We start from the raw sequence: 23459 nt of genomic DNA on the forward strand, positions 1-23459 counted from the left end.
CGTACAAAGCAACAAAAAAAGACAATAAAAAGACTTTTTGACAGTCTATTGCAAAGGGAAATCTTGGGCACATCGCCCAAGCCTAAATCCGAATTCGGAAAGACATGGAAAATGAGTAACGCATTCTAAGGAGCCCCTAAAGGAACATGGTTAGGCTTGTTGCGGTAGTCGGTTACATTACAGTATATCAGATTTCACTTGAAGATAGTAAGGAGAGATGACTGACAGGACGAAGTAGGAGGATTGGTGCGCAACAGATCCTGAGCATCACTGACAAATAGCTTATCTTTTAAAATGTGTGGTCGGTACCTCCGCTCCCTATACACAGAGTACACATGATCGTGAATTGGAAAGTAAATAGTGAGCGAGTATTAAAGCGATTTCAATACTCTGCATATTGAGTGCAGCTCCCTGATGCCCACAAATTATATACAACCTAATTACCCATCTACATAATTGTGAGAGAACGCAAAATAATTGAAATATTTTTTTTTTCCTCCCATCTTGTTTTTTTGTCCCATCACCATGTCCTTTTAGGGGCTCTGTAGAATGTGTAATTTCCTTTCCGAACATAGTATACATCCCTACATTGTCGATAGCAGGTATGGCAAAAGCTTGAACACAATGAACCTGCAATAGTCTACTCCACAGAGTTCCTCGCTTAGAGGACTTGGGTCAGTTTTTGACCCATATCTGACCAGAATAATACATCAAAATAGAGCTACTGAAATGGCTCATTACCATGACAACCAGTGTCATCTGGAGGCTTCCACAAGAGAAATTGGCTAATCAACGATTTTTTATTTAAAGCACCACCCACATGGTGTGCATCTGAGAGAGATGCTTCCTCTATTTACAGTGAGAGCAGCGGAAGATGATGGCAGAGATAATATATCTAATACACATCTAATACAACTTTAAGGCTTTTGAGTATTAGTTTAGTCAGGACAACAGTCACTTTGGAAAACAGCAGGTCTAATACATTCAGTGTCTGTTTGAAATCAGTGTTCAGTTCATTTGGTTGTGTGAAGTCCACTTGAAAATGTAGTCTGGGTTAAGGTGGTCACTTCAGTATAATTTGCAATCAATATGAAAAAAATCTCTACAAATTGTGAACCACTATAGATGACATATAATTCCAAGCTTTATAATGGGAGTGAATAGTAACCGAAATTCTGAAGCCCCAAAAGCACATCCATCCATCATAAAAGTAATCCATTCGACTCCAGGGGGTTAATAAAGGCCTTCTGAAGTGACGTGTTTTTGATGCAAGTCAATTCTGGTGGAAGAGTGAACTTTGACGTATTGACGAATGCAGAAGCACAGAGCATAGAGCAAAACAAAACACTGGTCATGAATTAGAAGTCTAAAACGAGAATTTTTAAAGAGAAATGTTGAGTTTGTTGCCCAGCCCTATTTGTTTGAACCGTGAGAGGCGTCTACTCTCACCTAAGCTTACGCTCCTACATCATACGCCAGAATTCGAATCTCTTGTGAACGCACGGACAGACGTTACCGGAAGCTAGTAATTATAGTCTAAAGTTATAAATATGGATATTTTTCTAACAAAAACGCTTCACTTCAGACGGCCTTTATTAACCGCCTGGTGCCATATCGATTATGATGGATGGGTGTGCTTTTTTGGGCTTCAAATCTCAGTTACTATTCACTCCCATAATAAAGCTTGGAAGAGCCAGAATATATCTATTTTTTAATATAACTCTGATTGTGATTGACTGAAAGAAGAAAGTCATATACACCTAGGATGGCTTGAGGGTGAGTAAATTATGGGATAATTTAGATTTTTGGGTGAACTAACCCTTTAATTACGTTATTTACTTGAATAATCGCATCACAAATCTGAAGCAATGTGTACCTAAGTGGGAAATATGAGAAAACATTCTAAATTAAGAGTAAACTATAATAATATTTACAATTTCTATTTGTTTTTTTTTTAATGGCATATTTGTTTTTGCTGTAGTATCAGGGATTGTGGAATTTTATTGTTAATGTTATTAAGTACAGAAATGTTGGTTTGAGGCAACATAGTTGTGAAAATCAATCTGTGGGGACAGAGGGAGGGGTGTCAAATCGAACTTGGGTTTGTGTGTATGTGTTTTGTGTGACTCTGTTAGCCTGTAACTCCATCAAAATCACACAGTTGGTGGTAATTTGTGAACACACTAGTCACTGCCAACTCCGCATACAGTCACTCTCATCAGGCCGCTCCATTTACACACACAGCTTCACAACCGTCTGTCACACTGGGCTTAAATCAACCAAATGATGACCTCTTCCACAAAGTACAATAATTATTTTTGTGAGTGTTTAACTGTCACGTCTTTCTCTCTCTGTGTAAAGTGCAAAAACTAGAGCGAAAGCTAGCGTATGCATACAGTCGAACCCGAAGCCTTTCAAAGTATACGCAAGGTCGACACATGCACTTTAAAACGTTTCATCTTTCTCCAGTGTCTGCGCTATTTTTCCTCAGAAGTTATGACCGATAAAATTGTCTATGTATTCATTAAAACTAAATTTGTGCCTATCTCAAAAGCCCTCACACAGGCGCTTGTCAATGTAGGCATCTGTTGCTGTAAATAGTATTGACGGGCCCCAGTGCAGCTATTATGACGGGCCCCCTGGGCTGCACAGTTATGAAGCACATACAAGCACATATACAGACTTGTCTAGAAGGGAACCTTATATACACAAATTTGTGTCTAACTTAGAATTTCGACCAGCTAAAATATATTGTTAGACCAACAATATCTTATCAATTAATTAATAAAGACATGTATTTAAGAAATGTAATAAAAAAAGAAAGATGTCTATTGCTTCAGCCTTATTCAAAGGCCGCGGAAACACGAGTTCGTTTGTTACGCACTTCAATCCATTCCACACCCGACGTTCTTGATTTTCTTCCTATTTATTAAATATAGGCAATTGGTTGATGAAACATTGAATAAAATTAAGATACAATTTCTACAAACTTAAATTCACTTTAAAAAAAAAGACTTACTATAAAACAAAACTTAATGAAGTGGTCAAACTCATGTCTGACCCGCTGCATGTCTCCCGACATTGCGCATCCGTCATGCTATTCACTTTTCATAATCAACATAGGTGAAATTTAAAAAATAATATTAGGCTATAGCCTATAAATATAAATATGAAACTAAATTGGCTACATTTTTTATCCCTCTGGTCGACGACCGCGCCGGCGCGTTCTGATGGATTTTTTCCTCATGACAGCTGAAACAACTTAAAACAGGCCTTCCGTCATTTTTGCCGATAGCCTACAGATTAGTGCAAGACTACAAATGGTCTACTTTTATTTGTGTACGCTCACAATAACAACAAAACCTTGTACTTTTGTAAAATAAAATAAAGAAAAAACAGGGTGCGCTTTCAACTGTCTCTCTGCGAGAAACTGAAACGTCTCAAAAAACTTAAACCCAGTGAATAATTGTACCTAAAACAAAGAAACATCTCCATTTGATAAGAAATTCGTAGGTCTGTGTTAAATTAGAGGCGATCTATCCGCTGGAATGTGTTGTTTATGAAATCATGGCCAGTGCTCGTTACTGCGTTTCTCTTGGCGCTCGTGCACATGCGCAGTCTTCACACAGACAATCGAGCATTTCGTTCTGGTAAAAGCAAAAACAAAATGCACACAACATGTCCTTGCTCTTAATGTACAATCACTAATGGTGACTGAACCTTTGGTTTTAATGAGAAAAAAAAAAAAACGCTATGAGGGCAGATTAGAACCCAGAACCTCGCATGACAAAAATTCTACCACTAGACCATTACAATACACAATCAGAATTGGTGTATTTATGAACTTAATCGCTGATGTGAAGAATGTCTGTAGTTACGCCACTGTGTTGCAGTCTCCACTATTTTGTTGTTGTTGTTCCTTCTCTTTAGTTTCGTTTTCTACTGTGAAACAAAGGCCCGGGCCAGTGTTACCACAAAGTGGAACAACTGATTAGTGCAAAACAAAATCGATCCACATGTGAGACCAAAAACGTGTGGTTAAAAAAATCAGGCGCCACACGTACTATTGTGGTGAAGAAATTTTACGCTTACTCGTAAAAAATGAAGTGCACTTTGGGCTTAAATATCATCACTTGGCTTTCTAGCTTGCCATGCCATCTGTGCTGCTCTTCCACTGTTTACACCCTCAAAGGACGTGTTTAGCTGTTTTGCTCACGTCTTTTGCAGTGTCTCGTGCATGACAGCATTCTAACAGCACAGCGCTCAGGTTAGAAGAAGTTCAACTTTTAAAAAAAGCTTTTCTAGACCAAAAAACCCGATCGCAATGGTCAAACATGTCCGTCTAGCCTGCCCCTTAGTTGTTCTGTGTGAACGGCCCTTAGAATTATTTAAAAATCTCCTTTTCAGTGAATCATTTCAGTTATTTACTAAATATTGTATTGCTCCACATTACTATGTATTGTCATATTGGTGTGTATGAATGTTATAAAAGTTATAGTTCCTTGAGATTCTTTAGTGAACAACAGTGGAAAACAGTTCCTGACTGATTTGAACTGTTTTTCATATGACTTGGTTACAATGGTTATTTGGTTAAAGTTATGGTTTCTCTCATTGAAACAAAACCACCATTTTAAGCTATTTTAGAGAAAATGCATGCATTTTGAGACTGAATATCTTCATTATATTAGAATATGCAAAAATAACTACTGTATATCTCTCATCTATAAGTGGTTGATGGAATTAAGGCTATACTCGGCTAAGTTAAAAGCAAACAGAACCTTTGCTTCATGCACATGGCCAAGTACACATCAACTTCATGGAAAATGATTGATTACTCTGAAAAGCGCCTATTACATCACTTCATCTGCACTATTACATCACACAGGCATAAAAAAGGCAATGCTGATTGCTGTCTTCTGCTTACCAAATCAGCAAATATATATATATATATATATATATATATATATATATATATATAGTTCACTTATCTAGGTTTTTCTCTATTTTTATACATAATATAAACATCCACAGATGTCAAAGAAGCCTGCACTTGTGGGATAATAAATAGTAGGACTGTTCTCACACACTATCTCAAATATGCAAATATGTGTGTGTTTGTTGCAGGACAAAGTTCATACAGATAAACACTCCTACAGATATTGACACACTTCACACATACAGATCCTCTCTCAGAAGAACTATGAGCAAGAGGAGCAAACTCCATTGAAAGGAATGTGGTAAAGAAATGACAGAAATAACTGCAAGAGTATCACATGAAGAGAATTAACTTCACAGATGACGCACGCACCTCACAACACTCGAGAGGTATTTATACTTGACATTTTCACTTTAGCACTATTCTCCGAAAACAACAGGTGGCAGCACAGAGGAAAAATAACAAGTCTCACTAACAAGAAACCAAGTTACCAAACTTTACTTGGTAAATAAAAAAATTACCCCTTATACCATTAAATAGGGCACTATTTGAGGGGACAGCCATGTGTAGTGTGTCTGAAACCATAGTGGAAGTTATCGAGTGCACTCATTCAATCCCAATAACGAGTATACACCCAATCAGGCAGCTACAGAATACCCAAAATGCACTGTATGGGTCGTGCAGAATGAATTCCTGTATCATCCATACATCCGTTTTCCAAACCGCTGGTGCAATGTGGGTACAGTGTAATATCATACAGGTACAAAATTCCTTTTTAACTGATTATTAAATTGCTTAATAAAGGTTTGTACATGGTTTCCATCACAGAGTTCAAGATAAATCTTTTCATTACTAGAGCTACCAGTTTGCTAATTATTAAATGGTTGTCCAATTCCAATTCCAATCCAATTCACTCACTCGTTTTCATTCACTAATGTAGGGAATAGTGAATGAGGGTATAGGGGGTGATTTTGTGTTGGTGTTAGCATGTTGCTAAGATGACAGTTCAGTAGTTTAAAGTCAGTATAAATCTCCCAAATGTTTTGCATTTGCACAAAACTGGTGATTGAAATAGTATGAGGTGGGAAAAAAAACGATATATTTCAATGTTTTTCTCAGGGGAAAGCAATACTTTTGCGAGAGAATGCAAAAGTTTTGTGAGTGAACAACTTTTTTCAGGGAACACAAAACTTGTGCAAATGCACTGAAATATAACTTCTTTTCCCATCTCATATTTTTTTTTTACATCAACATGTTCCCTTAGGGCAGGGATGGGCAACTTCAGTCCTGGAGGGCCACTGCCCAGCAGAGTTTAGCTCCAACCCTAATCAAACACACCTGAACCAGCTAATCAAGGTCTTTAGGATTAGTAGAAAGTTATAGGCAAGTGAGTTTTTATCAGGGATGGAGATAAACTCTGCAGGACACTGGCCCTCCAGGACCGGAGTTGCCCATCCCTGCCTTAGGGGCTCCGTAGATTTAACATTTTTATCAATAAAAAATGTTTATTGAATTAATTATATATTTATAATTGATTTCACAGGTTTCATATGGCATCTTGGATGGATTTTTTTTTTTTACTGGCCTCTGCAAAATACATGTGATACTTCCTTAGAATTTATCCAGAAAGTATCATAGAAGGCAGTATAAACATGCCCTCTACCTTTTGGAACATCCTTTCTGTCGGGAGTGTGCCAGCGATGCCTTATCACCACTATCACCCTAGAGGACCCGGCAAAGCGACAATGGAAAAGGCGCACAGCTTCATAGACAAAACACACACACACACACCAGCACATGGTGTCAATATCTCTGTCAGGTCACTGTACACACACTGTCCTTCACATGTGACCCATTTCTGTCTCACACACACCACATAAATGCACTACAGTTCTCTTATGGGCATGGTTTATCCACACTGCTTACTGTCACAATGAGATGAGGTCACATTTTTCACACTAGCGGAAATCACTCGTTGACATGAGTGACCTAAATTTCATTTACACCACCATCTGATCTTATAGTCACTTTTATGTGTCACTGCTCAGGAAAGGTGACATATTCCTTCTGTCAATCACACTTCTCTGCTGCAGTTTACGAAAAAGATGATGCCTGTCATCTGTCAGGAAACACTGCAAAGTCCCCTTCCGTCATACTATCATGAGCTTCTACTCCATAGTAACCCTTAAATGCATACCTCGGGTCTTAAGTGACCAGGGACGTCATTCACTACCCTCCTCCTCGTTCATTTTTTAAAGTTAGACATCAACCTTCTTGGTATTCCTCAATCAATTTATTATAAAGAATATAACAAGAAAAAAATCATAAAATTATTAAAGAATGCCTGTTTTTGTATTCATTTTTTGTAAAAATTGTATAGGGTCGCTAATGACCCGAAGTGTGTATGAGTGCACAACAATAATTGAATCTTAGATGACAGAATAAGTGCAATTCACCTTTATTCCACAAGGTGGCAATGTCTGATACACAATGCTGAAGTGACGACTCATTCAGACAGAAAACGAAATAATAAGAAAATGGCTCAGCGATTTACTGCAGAGCAAGTACTGAACGCAATCAAATATGACTGTAAATGTTACTGGATGGATCTGGTGAAGCTGTTAGCGATCGAAATATTGATTTTGAAGATGTTGAAAATCATATAGTTTTGAGAATATGTTTGAGATGGGCTCATATTTGTGACCTCAAACATAAAAATAGCCTATTATTTGCTGAATTTACTGGGAAATGAGCTCTGATGAGGACAGTGATGATGGCATAAAATATCTGCTCAAACTGAGCCCTTTCAAGCTCCAGAAGGTAACAAAATATGCTTTATTTTATTTTTCTGTAACTGTTACTCTTATATCAGAGGAGTTTTATATTATCGCGACAGGTAGAGATCCTTCCATGTTAGATATTGATCCGGGTCGATAAAGACCCGAATATGTAAGAATGATTGGCGAAACGGTCATGCATTTAAGGGTTAAACAGCAAAGTTTACACAGATGAACTCATCAGAGCAAGGCTGTCACTAATAATGTGAAAAGTGGCAACAATTTTAGGGGCCAAAATAAATGGAAAAATACGTTACATTGATCATTTCTTTGAAATAGTTTTTACATCAATGGAGACAATTTAAAAAGATGCAATATAGTAGTACTGATGATAACTGTGATATGTAAAAAATGATATCATAACACACATTTAATAATATCATAAATAGCCCAGGGGCAGTAAGCGCCAACTGGTTGACACTCCAACACTGCAAGTGGCGGTAGTGTTGTCAAAAGTACCAAATGAGACACCAAGTCAGTGATGAAATTTTAAAAAAGTGTGACGCTTTGAGCGCTGTTGAGCGGATTCGTAAACCCCTCTGATTGGCAATTGTGTTCATGCGGTCATCAGATATGCCTGTGATTGGCTACAATGATCAACGCTTCCAAAACGTTGTAAATAGACATCAGTGACACTTACACAGTTACACACGGGAGCGTTTGAAAGCAAGCATCTATCAGTGGACCGGTCCGCTGATAGATGCCTGCTTTCAAACATTCCCGCTTCCGCTTTCAAATTCAAACACTTCTGTGTGCTTTCAAATGCTCCCATACATTGATCACTGTAGCCAATCACAGACATATCTGATGAGCGTGTGAACACAATGGCCATTCAGAGGTGCGAATCCGCTCAACAGCGCTAAATGCGCCACATTTTTAAAATTTCAGTATGATATTGGAATTATTTTGCATTTAATACTTGTAGCTACCTTAAGCTGACTGTTTTTTACAGTTATAGTTTATTGTATTGTTATCATTTTTGCTTGTGTAATTTTTTTTTTTACATTTTCTCCAACAGCCCAAGGCTGTCCCATTTCAAAGGCCTCTTCAAATGCAGCCAACAACTGAGTCCTTCACTGCATCCTTCAAGTGGATCCTTTGTGGCCCAACCTTTCCCAAGATTATTTTTTGCGCTGGTGACGGCTTTATTTTTTGAGAGAAAATGGCAGATTACACTTTTAAATGTAAGTATTGGTTTTCAACTTACTCAAATATCTAATCCACATAAAAAAAATAATAATAATAAAATCAAAAGTGGTTCAAATGTTGACATATCTTACTAAGATGTGATTTTACAGATAGTTTATACTCTTTATTATGTATGTAAATAGACCAAGGTGAACATATTTAGACAGGTTTCAAACCCCGTTTTGTTTTCAGCAAAAAAGTTGTCATTGCCACTTGTCAATGGCAACTTGTCACAGTTGCTAGGCGACAAGAGCAATACTCTGTAGGCTAGACCGTCCCATTTAACAATGCTCAGTTCGACCTTCATGGACTTTGAAGGCGTGGCCTCTGATGTCCAAGTCATTCGATGGATGCAGCCTCTGAATTGGGAAACAGCTAGTGAGGGAGTTTTTTGGATTCTGTGAAAAACACCCCAGTCTGCAGGAAGTGGCGACTGACGGTAAGTTCTTACTGTACGCTTCTGTAAAACTCTGTCTCCACCTCCCTACGCTCATACTTTGAGTGTGATTCATTGACCAAAAAAGAGTAAATACAAAAATTTTGATTACATCTAACTGATAGCATTAATTTACCATTATTTATTTTTATTTTATAATTTTTTTTCTATATATATTGCATTAATATCAACATCTAATTACCCTTTGCATTCATTGTGTTGGGTATGGACAGTATTTGATTGACTATGGCCACGAAGCACATCAGAATTGGAATTCAGCTAAAACTGATTTAAGAGAAAAGATAAACCACAAGAAATGAGATCAAACATAAGAGAACAGAGATGAAAGATAATAGTATAGCAATAAAACTAAAAACCAGAAATAAAGGAAATGATCAAAGAACAGACAAAAAATAAAAAATAATGATATAGGAACAAAGACAAAAGAACTTTGATGAAAGAAATACTGTCTGAGCTGCTCTTAAGAGCGGCTACAAGGCCCAAAGCATTATATAGAGTCAAGGGACCAAGAAAGAATGAATGTCATGCTTCTCAGTCTTACCTTAAATCGCTTATCCTGAAGGACCTTCTTAATGGCCACCAGTTCTCCTGAGTCACAGAGCTTGGCCTGATAGACCACGCCAAAAGAGCCATTACCGATGACCTTGGTGTCGGTGTAGCTGACCTCCTGCGGCCGGTCAGGTCCCTGTCCAGGGGTCGCCACCACTGTGGTCACTTTACTGCCATCTTTATCTCCTACAGACAGATAAAAAGAGAAATGGGGGTTAGAGACTGATGTTACAAACAGGCAATAAAAAGGCGGAAAACACAACAATGCCTCAGTAGCAACAACTTCCACCTTGCATCCTCCTAATTAATAATGTAATGATGAGTACCTTGGTTGGGAATCAAGAACCATTTTCTCCAATTCATTAAAAAAAAAGGCCTAATTTGACATTTGATTCCATTAAAAGCTCTTTATTTCTTAATGTCTATTAATTTCTGATATATTTTTCTTTTAAATGTAATGTAACCTACACTGCATTCAAAGTATAGGCCTATTTGTTTTCTATGAGTTCATGCAATCCGTGGGAATTGAACCAAAGACCTTGGCATTGCTAGTGCCACAACTGTTTGAGCTACAGAATGCAATGTCAAACTTTTGGACAGACAGTGAAATGTACAGTATCAACACAGTGAAAACATATCTCTGCTGGTGAACAAGTCCTATACTATTCTATATTCTTCCCCTCCAATGAGCTGTTAACCACTGCAACTGGATCAATGAGTTGAACCAGATCAGGTAAATTCATGAACGAATCTTTCACAAACTTCACCAGTCTTAATTTACATTCATTATAGATGAGTGGCCAGAATGTTTTCAAGATCTTCTTTTGCATTCCATAGAAGAGAAAATGATGACAGAATTTACCATTTAGAGTAAACCATCCCTTTAATTGAAAAACCAATGCAACTTATCTAAATGGCTAACAAGTCTGTTCTATAAATTAGGACCAAATTGGGACGCACTAACAGGCAAAAGCTGGAAAGAAAATCTACCATGAGCTTATGCATTTTACATTACCGTTCTTGGCAGATGTGTTCTCACCAAAGCGGCATAAAAGAAAGTGCATATTTGGCACTTGGGAGGATTACTTCAGCAGGTGACTTAGGATGAAAGTCAGATTATATTGCTTACAATGCAAACATAGCACGTGAAATATAATCCTTAGCATGATGTGGAGAGGTTTTCAGAGTGACTATACCTTCTTTCAGAGCTGTGAGGGGTAATAAACGAGAGAAATGAGTGCAGTGGGCCAAAGCATAATGCCATTAGTTTATTAGGGACAGATTTAAAGAACTCATGAAAATATTTACTATGAATTACCTTATACGATACAGTTATGACTCAGCTGTATAAACTATGCAATGCGCCAACAGATTCTGCCATATAAAATATTTAATTCCCATTATAAAAATTATATAAAATTACTCATACCATGATGAAATTTAGGTCCCTAGGACCAAATCAAATCATGCGCGTGTACAATGATGTGATTGAGGGATCTGGTCTGGTTTTAGTAGATGGTTGTAACTACTTGGATCAGCTTCTTTGAGTTCCAGACTAGAGTTCAAAGTCTCAGTTAACTTTGTTAAAGGTTAACTGCACAGATTGTCTTGTGCCTTTTCAAGCCCCACAATACAAAATCTCCGACAAGCCTCAAATCAGGCCTCGAGATCCAATGAATCCCTGATCTGTAGTTAGTGGCAGATTGTCCCCTTGTGTTGTAGCAGTGAGTTTTAGAACAGAATCAGAAACTGGTCTAGAGTGCAGCTCTTCTTTCTCCCTCATAACCACCTGAGACTCTGACAGTCAATGCCAACCATATTGATTTGCTGATTAACTGTGATCTTCATTTGAACATTCCAATATCGAGTTTTAAAATCCCAATATCGATTTTTTTCAATCAATGTCTTTTTTCAGTAGATTCTCATTAATCATTATTTGAATCATGTCTCTCAATCGGCAGATGTCGCTGAGTCAGTGGATCCTGACTGCCGGCCCCTGCACAAAGCTCAAAGATCTAAATTCGGTGAATGTCAGCTTTTCTCAATGGAAATACATGAATCGTGTTCACTGAAAACACTTCATAATATATCCACTATGTCCAAAAGTTTGGGTCTGTAAGAAGTCTCTTATGTTCACCAAGGCTGCATTTTATGTGATCAAAAATACAGTAAAAACTGTAATATTGTGAAATGTTATTACAATTTAAAATAAGTGTTTTCTATTTAAACAAAGACGACAAGGATGAATTTTCAGCATCGTTGCCCCAGTCTTCAGTGTCACGTGATTCTTCAGAAATCATTCTAATATGCTGATTTGCTGCTCAAGAAACATTTCTTAGCATTATCAACTTTGAAAACAGCTGCGTTTTATTTTTTTATGGAAACCGCAAAACTTTTTTTCAGGATTCTTTGATGGATAGAAAGTCCAAAAGAACAGCATTTATATGCAATAGAAATATTTTGTAACATTATATTATGTCTTCACTGTAAGACCAGGGGTGTCAAAACTCGGCCCTTGAGGGCCATTATCCTGCAGAGTTTAGCTCCAACTTGCCTCAGGTCACTTGCCTGGAAGTTTCTAGTATGCCTAGTAAGACCTTGATTAGCTGGTTAAGATGTCTTTAACTGGAATGGAGCTAAACTATGCAAGACAGTGATTGGACCAAATCCAGGAGCAGGATTGGACACCCCTGTTCTAGGCCTAAGCAATCTAATGTATCCTTGATGAATAAAAGTAGTAAATTCTTTACTGACCCCTGATGTAATCGTTGAAAGGACAGTGGAAAAGCAACAGGAAAGTTGAGGGAGAAAGAAGCAGAACAGGACCAGGACATGAACCAGGCTGGAATTTAACCCAAATCATTACAAACTCAACAGATCTTCATATGTCAGGGGCAACAGACTACCCTCTGTGCCGCACCTCTGATGGGACTATCCATTTAATGTGTGAATCATAACCTTAAATTAAATACACACTTGCAGAAGTCAACATGAACCATCTTCACAAATCATTTTACTTCCATAATGTGATCCAAATGAAACTGGATATTCATTGACAGGTCTTTTTATGAAAAGTGTCAGATTTGACATTTTTATTCTGCCTTTTTATTATTTATTCAAGTGGTATAAAGGAAATTCTTTGAGTTTCTGTGCATAGCCAATAACCTGTAATGGCCTTTCTTATATATATATATATATATATATATATATATATATATATATATATATATATATATATATATATATATATATATATATATCTGAATATGAAAATAAAGTGAACCTGGACTGTGTTGCAGTCATGTGATCATGCAATTATTATCATGTTGACATGAACTGAAATTAACTTAAAATATTCCCAAATTAATCAATATAGAAGATAGCTTGTATTCGGATTCGAACCAGGAGATCAGTGCCGATACCTAGACCCTTTCCTTCCATCTCCATGGCAACTGAGATGTCTCTGAGCCTGAGAGATGTTGTGGCCCACTTGCTAAAGACTCACCCACTCATCTGCACGGATACGCACATGCATGCGGAGAGTGTGTCAAGGGTGACATTCACACTCCAAAAATAACACCATAAAAAGGCAACTGAGCGAATGCCAGTGCAAGTGAGAATTAAGATCTGCTGGAATGTCTAGCATAGAATTTTAGATCTGAAAGTATGACGATCTTCATTACAATGTGAAACAATTCGCATGTCATCCATTCAACATTTTGACGTGATGTTTTTGCGACAGCCGAATACGATCTCAGGGTAAACATGTCGTCAAACTGGTTCATGGGGTTTTCCTTTATCCAGGACAAGAAACCATTTCAAATAACCATTCCTCTCTTTGAATACAGAGGAAACTAGGTTCACTATGCATAACAATGCCCAATTCAGTCAGCCCTTTGACGCGCCAATACTTGTTACTCCTGTTAAATGGAAGACTTTAATTTTCTGCAAACATTAAAAAGCCAAGGGTTTTCATGCAGATCATCTAAGATTCCTGTAATGGAACCAGAAAAAAGCAGCCAGATTTCACGAAGAACTAAGAATCATCATTATAGACTGATTTATAAAGGATCATGTGACACTGAAGACTGGAGTATTGACGCTGAAAATTCAGCTTTGATCACAGGAATCAATGACATTACTTAAATAAAAAGAAAACTATGGAAGCTTACTTCTGCCATGGAATAAAAAAAAATGTAAGATAATTATAAAAGAGCTCACAATTCTGATATTATAACTCGCAATTACAAGTGTGTATCTCACGATTCTGACGTTGTAACTCACAATTGTGAGAAATAATGTCAGAATTGTGAAATATAAACATATCTCGCAATTCTAACACTATAAGTCATGTGATATAAACTCGCAAAAAAAAAGTCAGAATTATGAGATAGTCATAATTAAATTTTTTAATTCAGTGGCAGAAACAAGCTTTCATAGAAAACAGCTCTTTTAAATAAATAATATTTTATAATATTTTACAATATTACAGTTTGCTAACTGACATTCACTGACTGTGAATGTATACAAGTATTTTACTAACTGGATGTCTTTTCTACATAAATCATAAAACATGAGTGAAAATATAAACTAGACAAATTTTGTTCAGTTGGCCAATTAAACCCAACAGAAAGCTGCAAACAAATAAGAAGAAAAATAATTGTGAACTGAAATTATTTATTATTATTATGTTTCATTTTATGCACTAATTAAAGTTGTAATAATGGGATTAGCACTTTAAAATGTTATTGACACAATAAATAATTAAAATAATGACACAATAAATGACTACATGCAACAAACCATGTATTGATTATACTTATTCACATGAAAACAGCTCTTTCATTTATATTTGATGAAATACATTAATATCTCTTCATATTCCCCTTTTGGTGGTACCACTGATGGGTTAAACAATCAGTGACTGTAAAGTGATCCATCCAGCCACTTCTCCTCTCCCGTTTTCCATTGACGTAAACTCTTTATCGCTCCTGGCTGTGGTGAGGCATGTTTAGATGTTACCTCAGAGGTATGTGATGTTCAGAGCGCTAGTGAAGTGAAACTAAAGAACACACAATGAAAGGAGGGCCCTATCGAGAGTGAACATGGACACACACCCAGAAATCAATTCACATGTGCACACGTACTAGACTGCAAACCCACAGTAGTCAAGGGCAAGAGTTTAATGTGGAAGAAGAATTGCAGCTGATATATTCCTGCTGTTGCTCTTTAAGCCGTGACCCGTGTCTTGACCTGAGCTCACAGAGAGAATCATATCGCACTTTCATGTCAATGTCTCCCTGTGTTTAAATACTATATCCAGCACACAATACGGAGGACGTGAAGTCACCTGTAGGAGAAAAAATAACAAAACCTGCAAATCTTTGGCCAGTTTTGCAATTCGTCCCCTCAGTTTATAAACTGTACTCACAGATTCTTAAAGGGGACCTATTATGCCCTTTTTTCACAAAAAATGCAATATAAGTTTCCAGAATGTGTCTGTAAAGTTTCAGCTCAAATTTTCCCCCACAGATCATTTATTATAGCTTGTCAAATTTGCCCTTATTTGGGTGTGAGCAAAAACACGCCGTTTGTGTGTCTCTTTAAATGCAAATGAGCTGCTGAAGAAGGCGGAGCTTTAACAGCTCACGCTTCGGTTGCTCAACAACAACAAAGCTGGAGAATCTCACGCAGCCAAAATGATGATTGTCAGTAACGGTGTTCAGCCTTACATTGTTTTTCAATCTGGCCACAAATCCATAAGTACAGTTTGCAAAACTGTGGAAACAGATTGTGAAAGCATGGGCATGGGATTATGAATTTGTGTGTATGAATTTTGAAAAAACTAGTTTTGGTTTTTGATTTGGTTTACAAATCTGAGTGCATGGATTGGAAATTCGTAGGTATAGTTCAGTGGGCATGATTTGTAAACCGAGGAAATAATCAGTGGTGTAATGTAACGTAGTAATAGTACTTTGTTACAGTACTTAAGTATTTTTTGGGAGAATCTGTACTTTACTTGAGTTTTTATATTTGTCAACTTTTACTTTTACTCCACTACATTTCCTAAATAAAATGTATACTTTTACTCTGATACATTTTTGTTACTTACTACAAAATAAAGTCGGAAGAATACAGACTGCAAGCAAGCATGCGCAAACAAGTGTTTGCACAACCGCGGTTGATTTAATTTTCTGGTTTGCGTCCATTGCTGGAGCGGCTGAGAAGAGTGCGCTGTCATTATACAGTACGAGAGCGGCCTCTAGAGGCGAAATAAAAATTATCACTGATGCCTCGTAGAGTTTGTTTTGACACGTGACCTGAGGCTGCACGCTGCACAGAGCGGGACACTTCAAAAACGCATTTAAATGGACAATAAAACGGTATGTTATACAGTATACACTACAGTACATGTTTTCATATCATTATAAAGTAATTAGTTTGTTGACTAGATGCTGCATTAGTGGAGAACTGTAGTATGTTTGCCATCGAGGCTGAGACGATGCTAACATTAGTAGTATCTCAAGCGGTTAAAACATTGTGACAAAAACACCAACTGTTTGTCACGATTGTTACCATTCATTTGCATTAGTTTATATCCATTTGTTCTCTGTTATGCATTCATTATCCAGCGACGTTTGCATATTTAAACTGTATCCTCATCATGCAGAGACAGAAACAAATCAGAAATGTATTCAATTTCAGTTCTTTTTTTTATCAGCACTGTAACACATAGTTTGATTAGATAATCATCAAGTTTTCTAAAATAGAGGCAAATAATGTGTGAAAGTAAACATAATAATAGACCTATGCTATGCCTTTGTGTGTAAAGATGGTCATTTTTAAGCATGACTGTTTGGATTTATATGAAATGGTAACACTTTATAATAAGAGTCCATTTGTAACATTAAATAAGGTTAATAAAAAGTATTCAATTTTAATTTCAACATTTACGTTTTAACATTTTAAAGTTGTCTACATTAGTTATAATGCACTATGAATTAACATAAACGATCAATGTATAATTCATTTATTAGTATTTTTTTATATTTAAAAATTACAATAAACATTTAGCCATTTTTTAATTCAAAGAAACAAAATGTAAGAAAGCGTTAAATCTTGCTGCTCAAATTGTGTATAGAACAATTTTTAATAACATTTTTTTGCTCCTTTTGTATTTACTTATACTTTTACTTTCAATACTTAAGTATGTTTAATATATATATATATATATATATATATATATATATATATATATATATATAAATACTTTTTGTACTTAAGTACAAAAAAATATCATATACTTTAAACAATGACTAACTTCTACCAAAGTCATTTTTGGTAAGATATCTATACTTTTACTCAAGTATGGTTTTCGAGTACTTTATACACCACTGGAAATAATTTAAGAATCTGTACAGTTTATAAACTCAACAGATTCTGTGGCCACAGATTTGCGGTTCTTGTTTATTTCTCCCACTCCTCTCACTTCCTGGGCTCCAAAACGCCACACTATCTCAAGCGTCATAAAGAAACCTCTGCTGCAATGGCTTCAGAGTGAACACACAAACATCTGATGGTTAAAAAAACTGTTTTAAATGTGAGGTATTGTTTTGTTTATCACAGAAAGAGACGGTAATACCCTAATATCACAAGTGGGAGTCAAAGTCACACATCCAAACTGTGCACGTGTAAACATGTGCTATTAAAGCATGGTAACTAGGGGTGTAACAGTACATGTATTTGTATCAAAAATGTTTGGTGCGGGTCTTTCAGTTTGATGCGTGTCAAACAGATGGAGTGCAATAATTCTGGCTAAAATACACATTTTGGATGAGTAGCAAGTTAAACATTTATAATACACACCTTCTGCACATTATACATTAAAGGGAAAGATAACCCCAAAATTAAAATTCTATTTTGGTTACTTTATTTTGATGTACTCCTTTAGACATTCTATTGATTGTAAGTAAAGTTGCACCTATGTGAACTAACTCTCATTAGAGTATTAGTAGACTGTTAGGTGTTAGGGTTTGGGTTAGTCGAATGTTGACATGTTGAAAGTTGACATGTACTTGCAATGTTTCTTACAGTCAGTATAATGTCTGTTGGGGATCATCAAAATAAAGTGTTAGCCGATATTAAGCAGACAGTCTATTAATACTCTAACTAATACTCTAATGAGAGTTAGTTGACGTAGGTGCAACATTACTTAGAGTCAACAGAATGTCTAGGGGACCTTCAAAAGTAAGCAAAATTTTGAGAAATGTCTTTTTGCTATTTGTCTTTTTTTTGGTCCATATAATAATTGTCAAGGTCACCAAAACTGTTACCAACTTTATTCAAAATACATTCTTTAATTACTTTTATAATATTATGTATGTCAAACAGGTTTGGAACAACTTGAGAGGATGTAAATGATGAGTGACCACATTTCTCTTGGACATGCATCAGTATCGAACCCTTTGGGACTGAGAACATGTCGACTGTTTAAAGGGAACAAGAATGGGACAAACTTGCTCATCATCAATATGGAACAGGTGCTCTGCAATGTTCAAATCGAGTCATGTGTTTTATAAAGCTTATAGCTCTATTTTAAAATGAGTGTTTGTAATTTCACAATTTCAAGTTGACTTGACCAGGTAATTTTTTTTTTTTTTTCTCTATTTCATTAGTGCATAACAAGAAAAGGATGCAGTGTGTGGAGGTTAAACCTGTGGTTAACGCCCCTCAGGCAGTCGAGTCTTTAACCCCAATTACAGAGAAGAGGAGGGTCAGTCAGGACACCTTCAAAAACTTCACATGCTTTAGCGCAGGTAGAAATCACTTTCACTCATACACTGCATCGAATTCAGCAGGTATGTGGCGAGAGTTTATATATAATAATCTGCCTGTGTCTAAATTGTCACATTAATGTTTTATGTCTGTATTTATTGCAAACATATATGAAGTGTACATTTTTGAACATCCTGTATTTACTCTAATATTTGTGTAATTATGTGTATATGTGTAATATATGTACATATGTGTAAGTTATCGTGTATTTTTATGGTATTATATGTTTTTGTCTGAGAACTATCCTAAATTTATGGCTGCTATATCCATCTATCACATACAAACACATTTCCCATAGTGTCTAATATAAGGCATAGCATTGCACTGCAAAAAGAAGAAAAACAAGAAATTATTTTGAATAAAGTAAATAACTAAATAAACCCCTTCAGGATGACTCAAGATCCCTATGCTTAACATCAGGGTCTTTATTTTAGACATTGAGCAGCTGACTGTACATTATCCCTTACATAACTCCTACCATTGACGTTTTCTGTGAATTCAGCAGTAGTCTGGCGCCCTTTGTCATCACCCATGACCTCACTACCATCAAGCCAATCGGAGCCCAGCATCTCTCACTGAAGGCGCTGACATGTCTGCATCACTCTGCTGCAGCTAATGTTTAATCCCGCTCTATAAATAAACTCTGATCAGCCAGAGAGCGGAAGACAGTGTCTGCGTATGGCATGTGGGTGAATTCATGATCATGTGTGTGTTTGTGTCTGTGAAGCGCTGTAGGCAGGGTCTATACAGGGTCTGTTTGTTGAGCACACTTATGTGTGTAAGTTCTCCACCTGTTTGCCAGATGACCTAAATCTCATTCTCAGGGTGATAAATTTTTCTCTCAGTCCCATTCACACTGCTAGATTTGCAAGCTATTCTGGTTGTTCGCTAGTAAGCGTTCCTAGTTTGGCTTGCACAAGTAACCAAAATGTTACGTGTTTTTGTTGTATTTTGGAAACTCTCATTTGTTTGTTCTTTCTTTGTATTCTTATAGTGTTTTCAGATCACCACTGGTTTGCCAGTTGTGGTATATGAATGTTCTTTATAGTATGAGCATATTCAGGAGTTGCTACATTTGTCATGTGACTAACAGTGTCAGTTGTGGCACTTCACTTCCATTCTTAAATCCTCATGGGATGGTAAAGTGTCCATAATTTGCGAGCTTCAGAAATACAAGGTATTTAAGTAACTTTTCACCTGCTGTTTGCGGAATCAGTGTGTCTATTTACACTAAGTGCAAATAGCGTCCCCTGTTGGCAAACGCTATTTACACTAGCTCCGCCCACCAATGTCTGGTTGGGCCACAAGTTTTAAAAAAGACACGCTAAATTCAACTTCTTCAGTGGCGCTGCAGTAGCGAGTAAAGCTTGTAGACATGGCTTTTAATGCGATTGACGCGGGTTCGAATCCACTTTTTGCCAAGCTTGCATTTATTTTCAATAAAAATTAAAATAATGTTCTAAAAGTATAAATAAACTGCGAACAAATGTTTAATAATATTAAAAGTGTTTATTGGGTAGGATTAGGGGAAGGTGTAGGGAGGGTTTTTATTCTCCCAATAAGGCAGCATTCATTTAATAATTTTAATAAATATAATCATTTACACTCTATGCTATTATTGCATCCTGTTAATGTACAGAAATACTGAGGTACAAATAGTACCTGCCAAAATAAAATATAGATAGCATCTAATTATTATGTATTATTATTGCAAAGAACTGATACTTTTACATGGTGTCAAAAGAATCTATCGTTATTTTCACTTAGTGTAAATAGCATATCGCTAAGAAAAGGCTGCTATTGTCACTTAGAGTAAATGGAATATATTGCTATTTGCTCTTAGTGTAAATAGCATCTATAGTGCAAATGGCCATTGCCTTTAGGAATACTGTGAATTCTACTCATTTCACATACTGCTTTTCGCCTACTATATGGTAGGGAAGTATGTATATTCAAATGTAGCCATTCACACCAATTGACCCTTTAATTTTTTCCAGGGTTATATAATCTTTGCATTCCCATATGCAAATCCATGATAGCATTTCTATGACTTTCTAAAAGCGTGAAAAAATAGAGAGATTGATTTTGTTCATCAGCCATTGTATTTGAAACACCTACACAGCAGAGTTAACTAGTCATCTGAAATTGAATGTCAAGGTAATATGACACAAAGTGTAATAAATGTACTTTTTTTCCTTTTCAAAAAAATGAAAATAGATTTACGATGCTAAATAACTGTGGAAACATGTCATCACAGTCAAAGCATCACAACATTTGGCAGACACTTATCAAAAGTGACTTACATTAGATTCAAAGTACATTAGTTCATGCTTTCACTGGGAATCGTTCCCATGACCATGGCGTTGCTTACACATTGCTGTACTACTTGAACTACAGGAAAATCACTGGCCATTTGCATAAAGTTACACTTTTCTTAACTTGCTCATAATCGCAGGACACCATTCCACTCATATCGCCGAAAGTCCGCAACCACCATTGAAAATCAATGAGTTCTGATTGCTTTGTCGCTTGTATGTGTGAAGGGCCCTTTATGGCTCTGGTCTGATGAGAGATTTTTGGTTGATGTTTAACAGTGAGCCGGTGTCTAGCTGCAGGGCAATGACACACAGAGAACCAGCGGGATACAGCACAAACACACACAGAAATGCACGCGAAACTTTGATCTGTACCCACTCACTACTCCCATGCTCCAGACTGTGCGTGACAACTATCTGTATGCACCGCACACACAGTAATCAAACCTCAGGCCACCCTGTCCGTCCAGATACTTCTTGAATTCCAATCTATCTCTTTCTTGCTCACTCACGTAAAATTCACGCACACACACACTATACAATTCAAATTGGCTGTCTTAGCTACCAGGGTCAGCCAATGGTCACATATCAACACGTGACAAGACAAAAGCACATACGAATGAGACAGGAAACTGCAGCGGTTCAGGGAAGAGGTCCAGTAGACACTCCACCACCTCCACAAGCCAAAATGACCATAAAGAACAAAAACAAGAGAACCTACAACAGAGCTAAAGTGGAGAAATATCATTGTGGTTTTTAAGGCAGTATTGGCGTGTATATATTCTCAGTCATTCTGATCATGGTTTGCTCTAAATATTAAACTTCTAGTGTTAGCCAGAAACACTACACCCAGTTCACCCAAAAATGAAAATTCTGCCATCAATTACTCACTCACACTGTTATTCCAAAGCAAACTTTTATTGCTTTTCTATAGCATTAAGCCTCAAATGTCCACTATACACTGGTTAGGTTTCTTCTTTATATAAAAAAAGTAAAAGTATGCATGGTATTACAAAGTTTCAATAAAACAATGGGAAAAAAGCCTTAAAGGGTTAGTTCACCCAAAAATGAAAATTGTGTCATTAATTGGCAGTTTGAAACACGCTCCGAACCACTGATTCAAAATAAAAGATTCGTAAAGCTTCGAAGCTTCATGAAGCAGTGTTTTCAAATTGCCCATCACTAGATATTGTTGAACAAAGTCGTTATTTTGTTTTTTTTGGTGCACAAAAAGTAGTCTCGTTGATTCATAACATTAAAGTTAAACCAGACTGTTTTATGTCTTTAGTAGCTTTCTGGGCATCTAAAAGTGTTTGTGTTCTGAAAATGAATTGAGGCCTTATGGCTGTAGAACGACATGAGGGTGAGTAATTAATGACACATTTTGGGTGAATTAAAGGCCCCGATATACTTCAAACGAAATCGAAGAACGAACTGATGTGACGTAATTTCGAACAAAATGTTCGAAGCGAATCCGATTGCTCAGTGAGGCCTCCATAGCCAGCAATGACATTTCCTCTCTCAAGATCCATTAATGTACTAAAAACATATTTAAATCAGTTCATGTGAGTACAGTGGTTCAATATTAATATTATAAAGCGACAAGAATATTTCTGGTGCGCCATGAAAACAAAATAACGACTTGTATAGTGATGGCCGATTTCAAAACACTGCTTCATGAAGCTTCGGAGCATAATGAATCAGCGTATCGAATCATGCTTCGGCTCACGTGTCAAACCGCCAAACTGCTGAAATCACGTGACTTTGGCGCTCCGAACAGATGATTCGACATGCTGATTCATTATGCTCCGAAGCTTCATGAAGCAGTGTTTTGAAATCGCCCATCACTAAATAACACACGTTATTTTGTTTTTTTTGGCACACCAAAAATATTCTCGTCGCTTTATAATATTAATATTGAACCACTGTACTCGCATGAACTGATTTAAATATGTTTTTAGTACATTAATGGATCTTGAGAGAGGAAATGTCATTGCTCCCTATGCAGGCCTCACGGAGCCATTGGATTTCAACTAAAATATCTTAATTTGTGCTCCGAAGATTAACAAAGGTCTTACAGGTGTGGAACGGCATGAGGGTGAGTAATTAATGACAGAATTTTCATTTTTTGAGTGAACTAACCCTTTAACCCTTAAAGATAACCTGTACCAAAAAAAAAAAACAAGAGTAATGTAAGTGGACTTTTTTTTGTAATTGCACCTTTGAACGATTACGTAATTGTGGCATCCGTAATTTTAAATCACAATCAGAAATTCTATTAATTGTGCAGCCCTAACATACATACAGCTAATCAATGGTAAACAGAAGCTCAAAACATGCTT

At 36.6% G+C, this 23459-nt stretch overlaps 1 protein-coding gene across 2 annotated transcripts in view; it reads right to left on the minus strand.

Annotated features, from left to right (window-relative positions):
* gsk3ba (glycogen synthase kinase 3 beta, genome duplicate a) overlaps positions 1-23459 on the minus strand; it is a 72644-nt gene that overhangs the window by 30258 nt on the left and 18927 nt on the right. For both annotated transcript variants that reach the window (XM_048193076.1, XM_048193077.1), the window contains exon 2: positions 9960-10153. In XM_048193076.1, coding sequence (XP_048049033.1) covers positions 9960-10153 — 194 coding nt within the window. The remainder of the gene's footprint in view (positions 1-9959; positions 10154-23459) is intronic.

This window comes from Megalobrama amblycephala, linkage group LG6 (genome assembly GCF_018812025.1).
Source record: "Megalobrama amblycephala isolate DHTTF-2021 linkage group LG6, ASM1881202v1, whole genome shotgun sequence".
NCBI lineage: Eukaryota > Metazoa > Chordata > Actinopteri > Cypriniformes > Xenocyprididae > Megalobrama > Megalobrama amblycephala.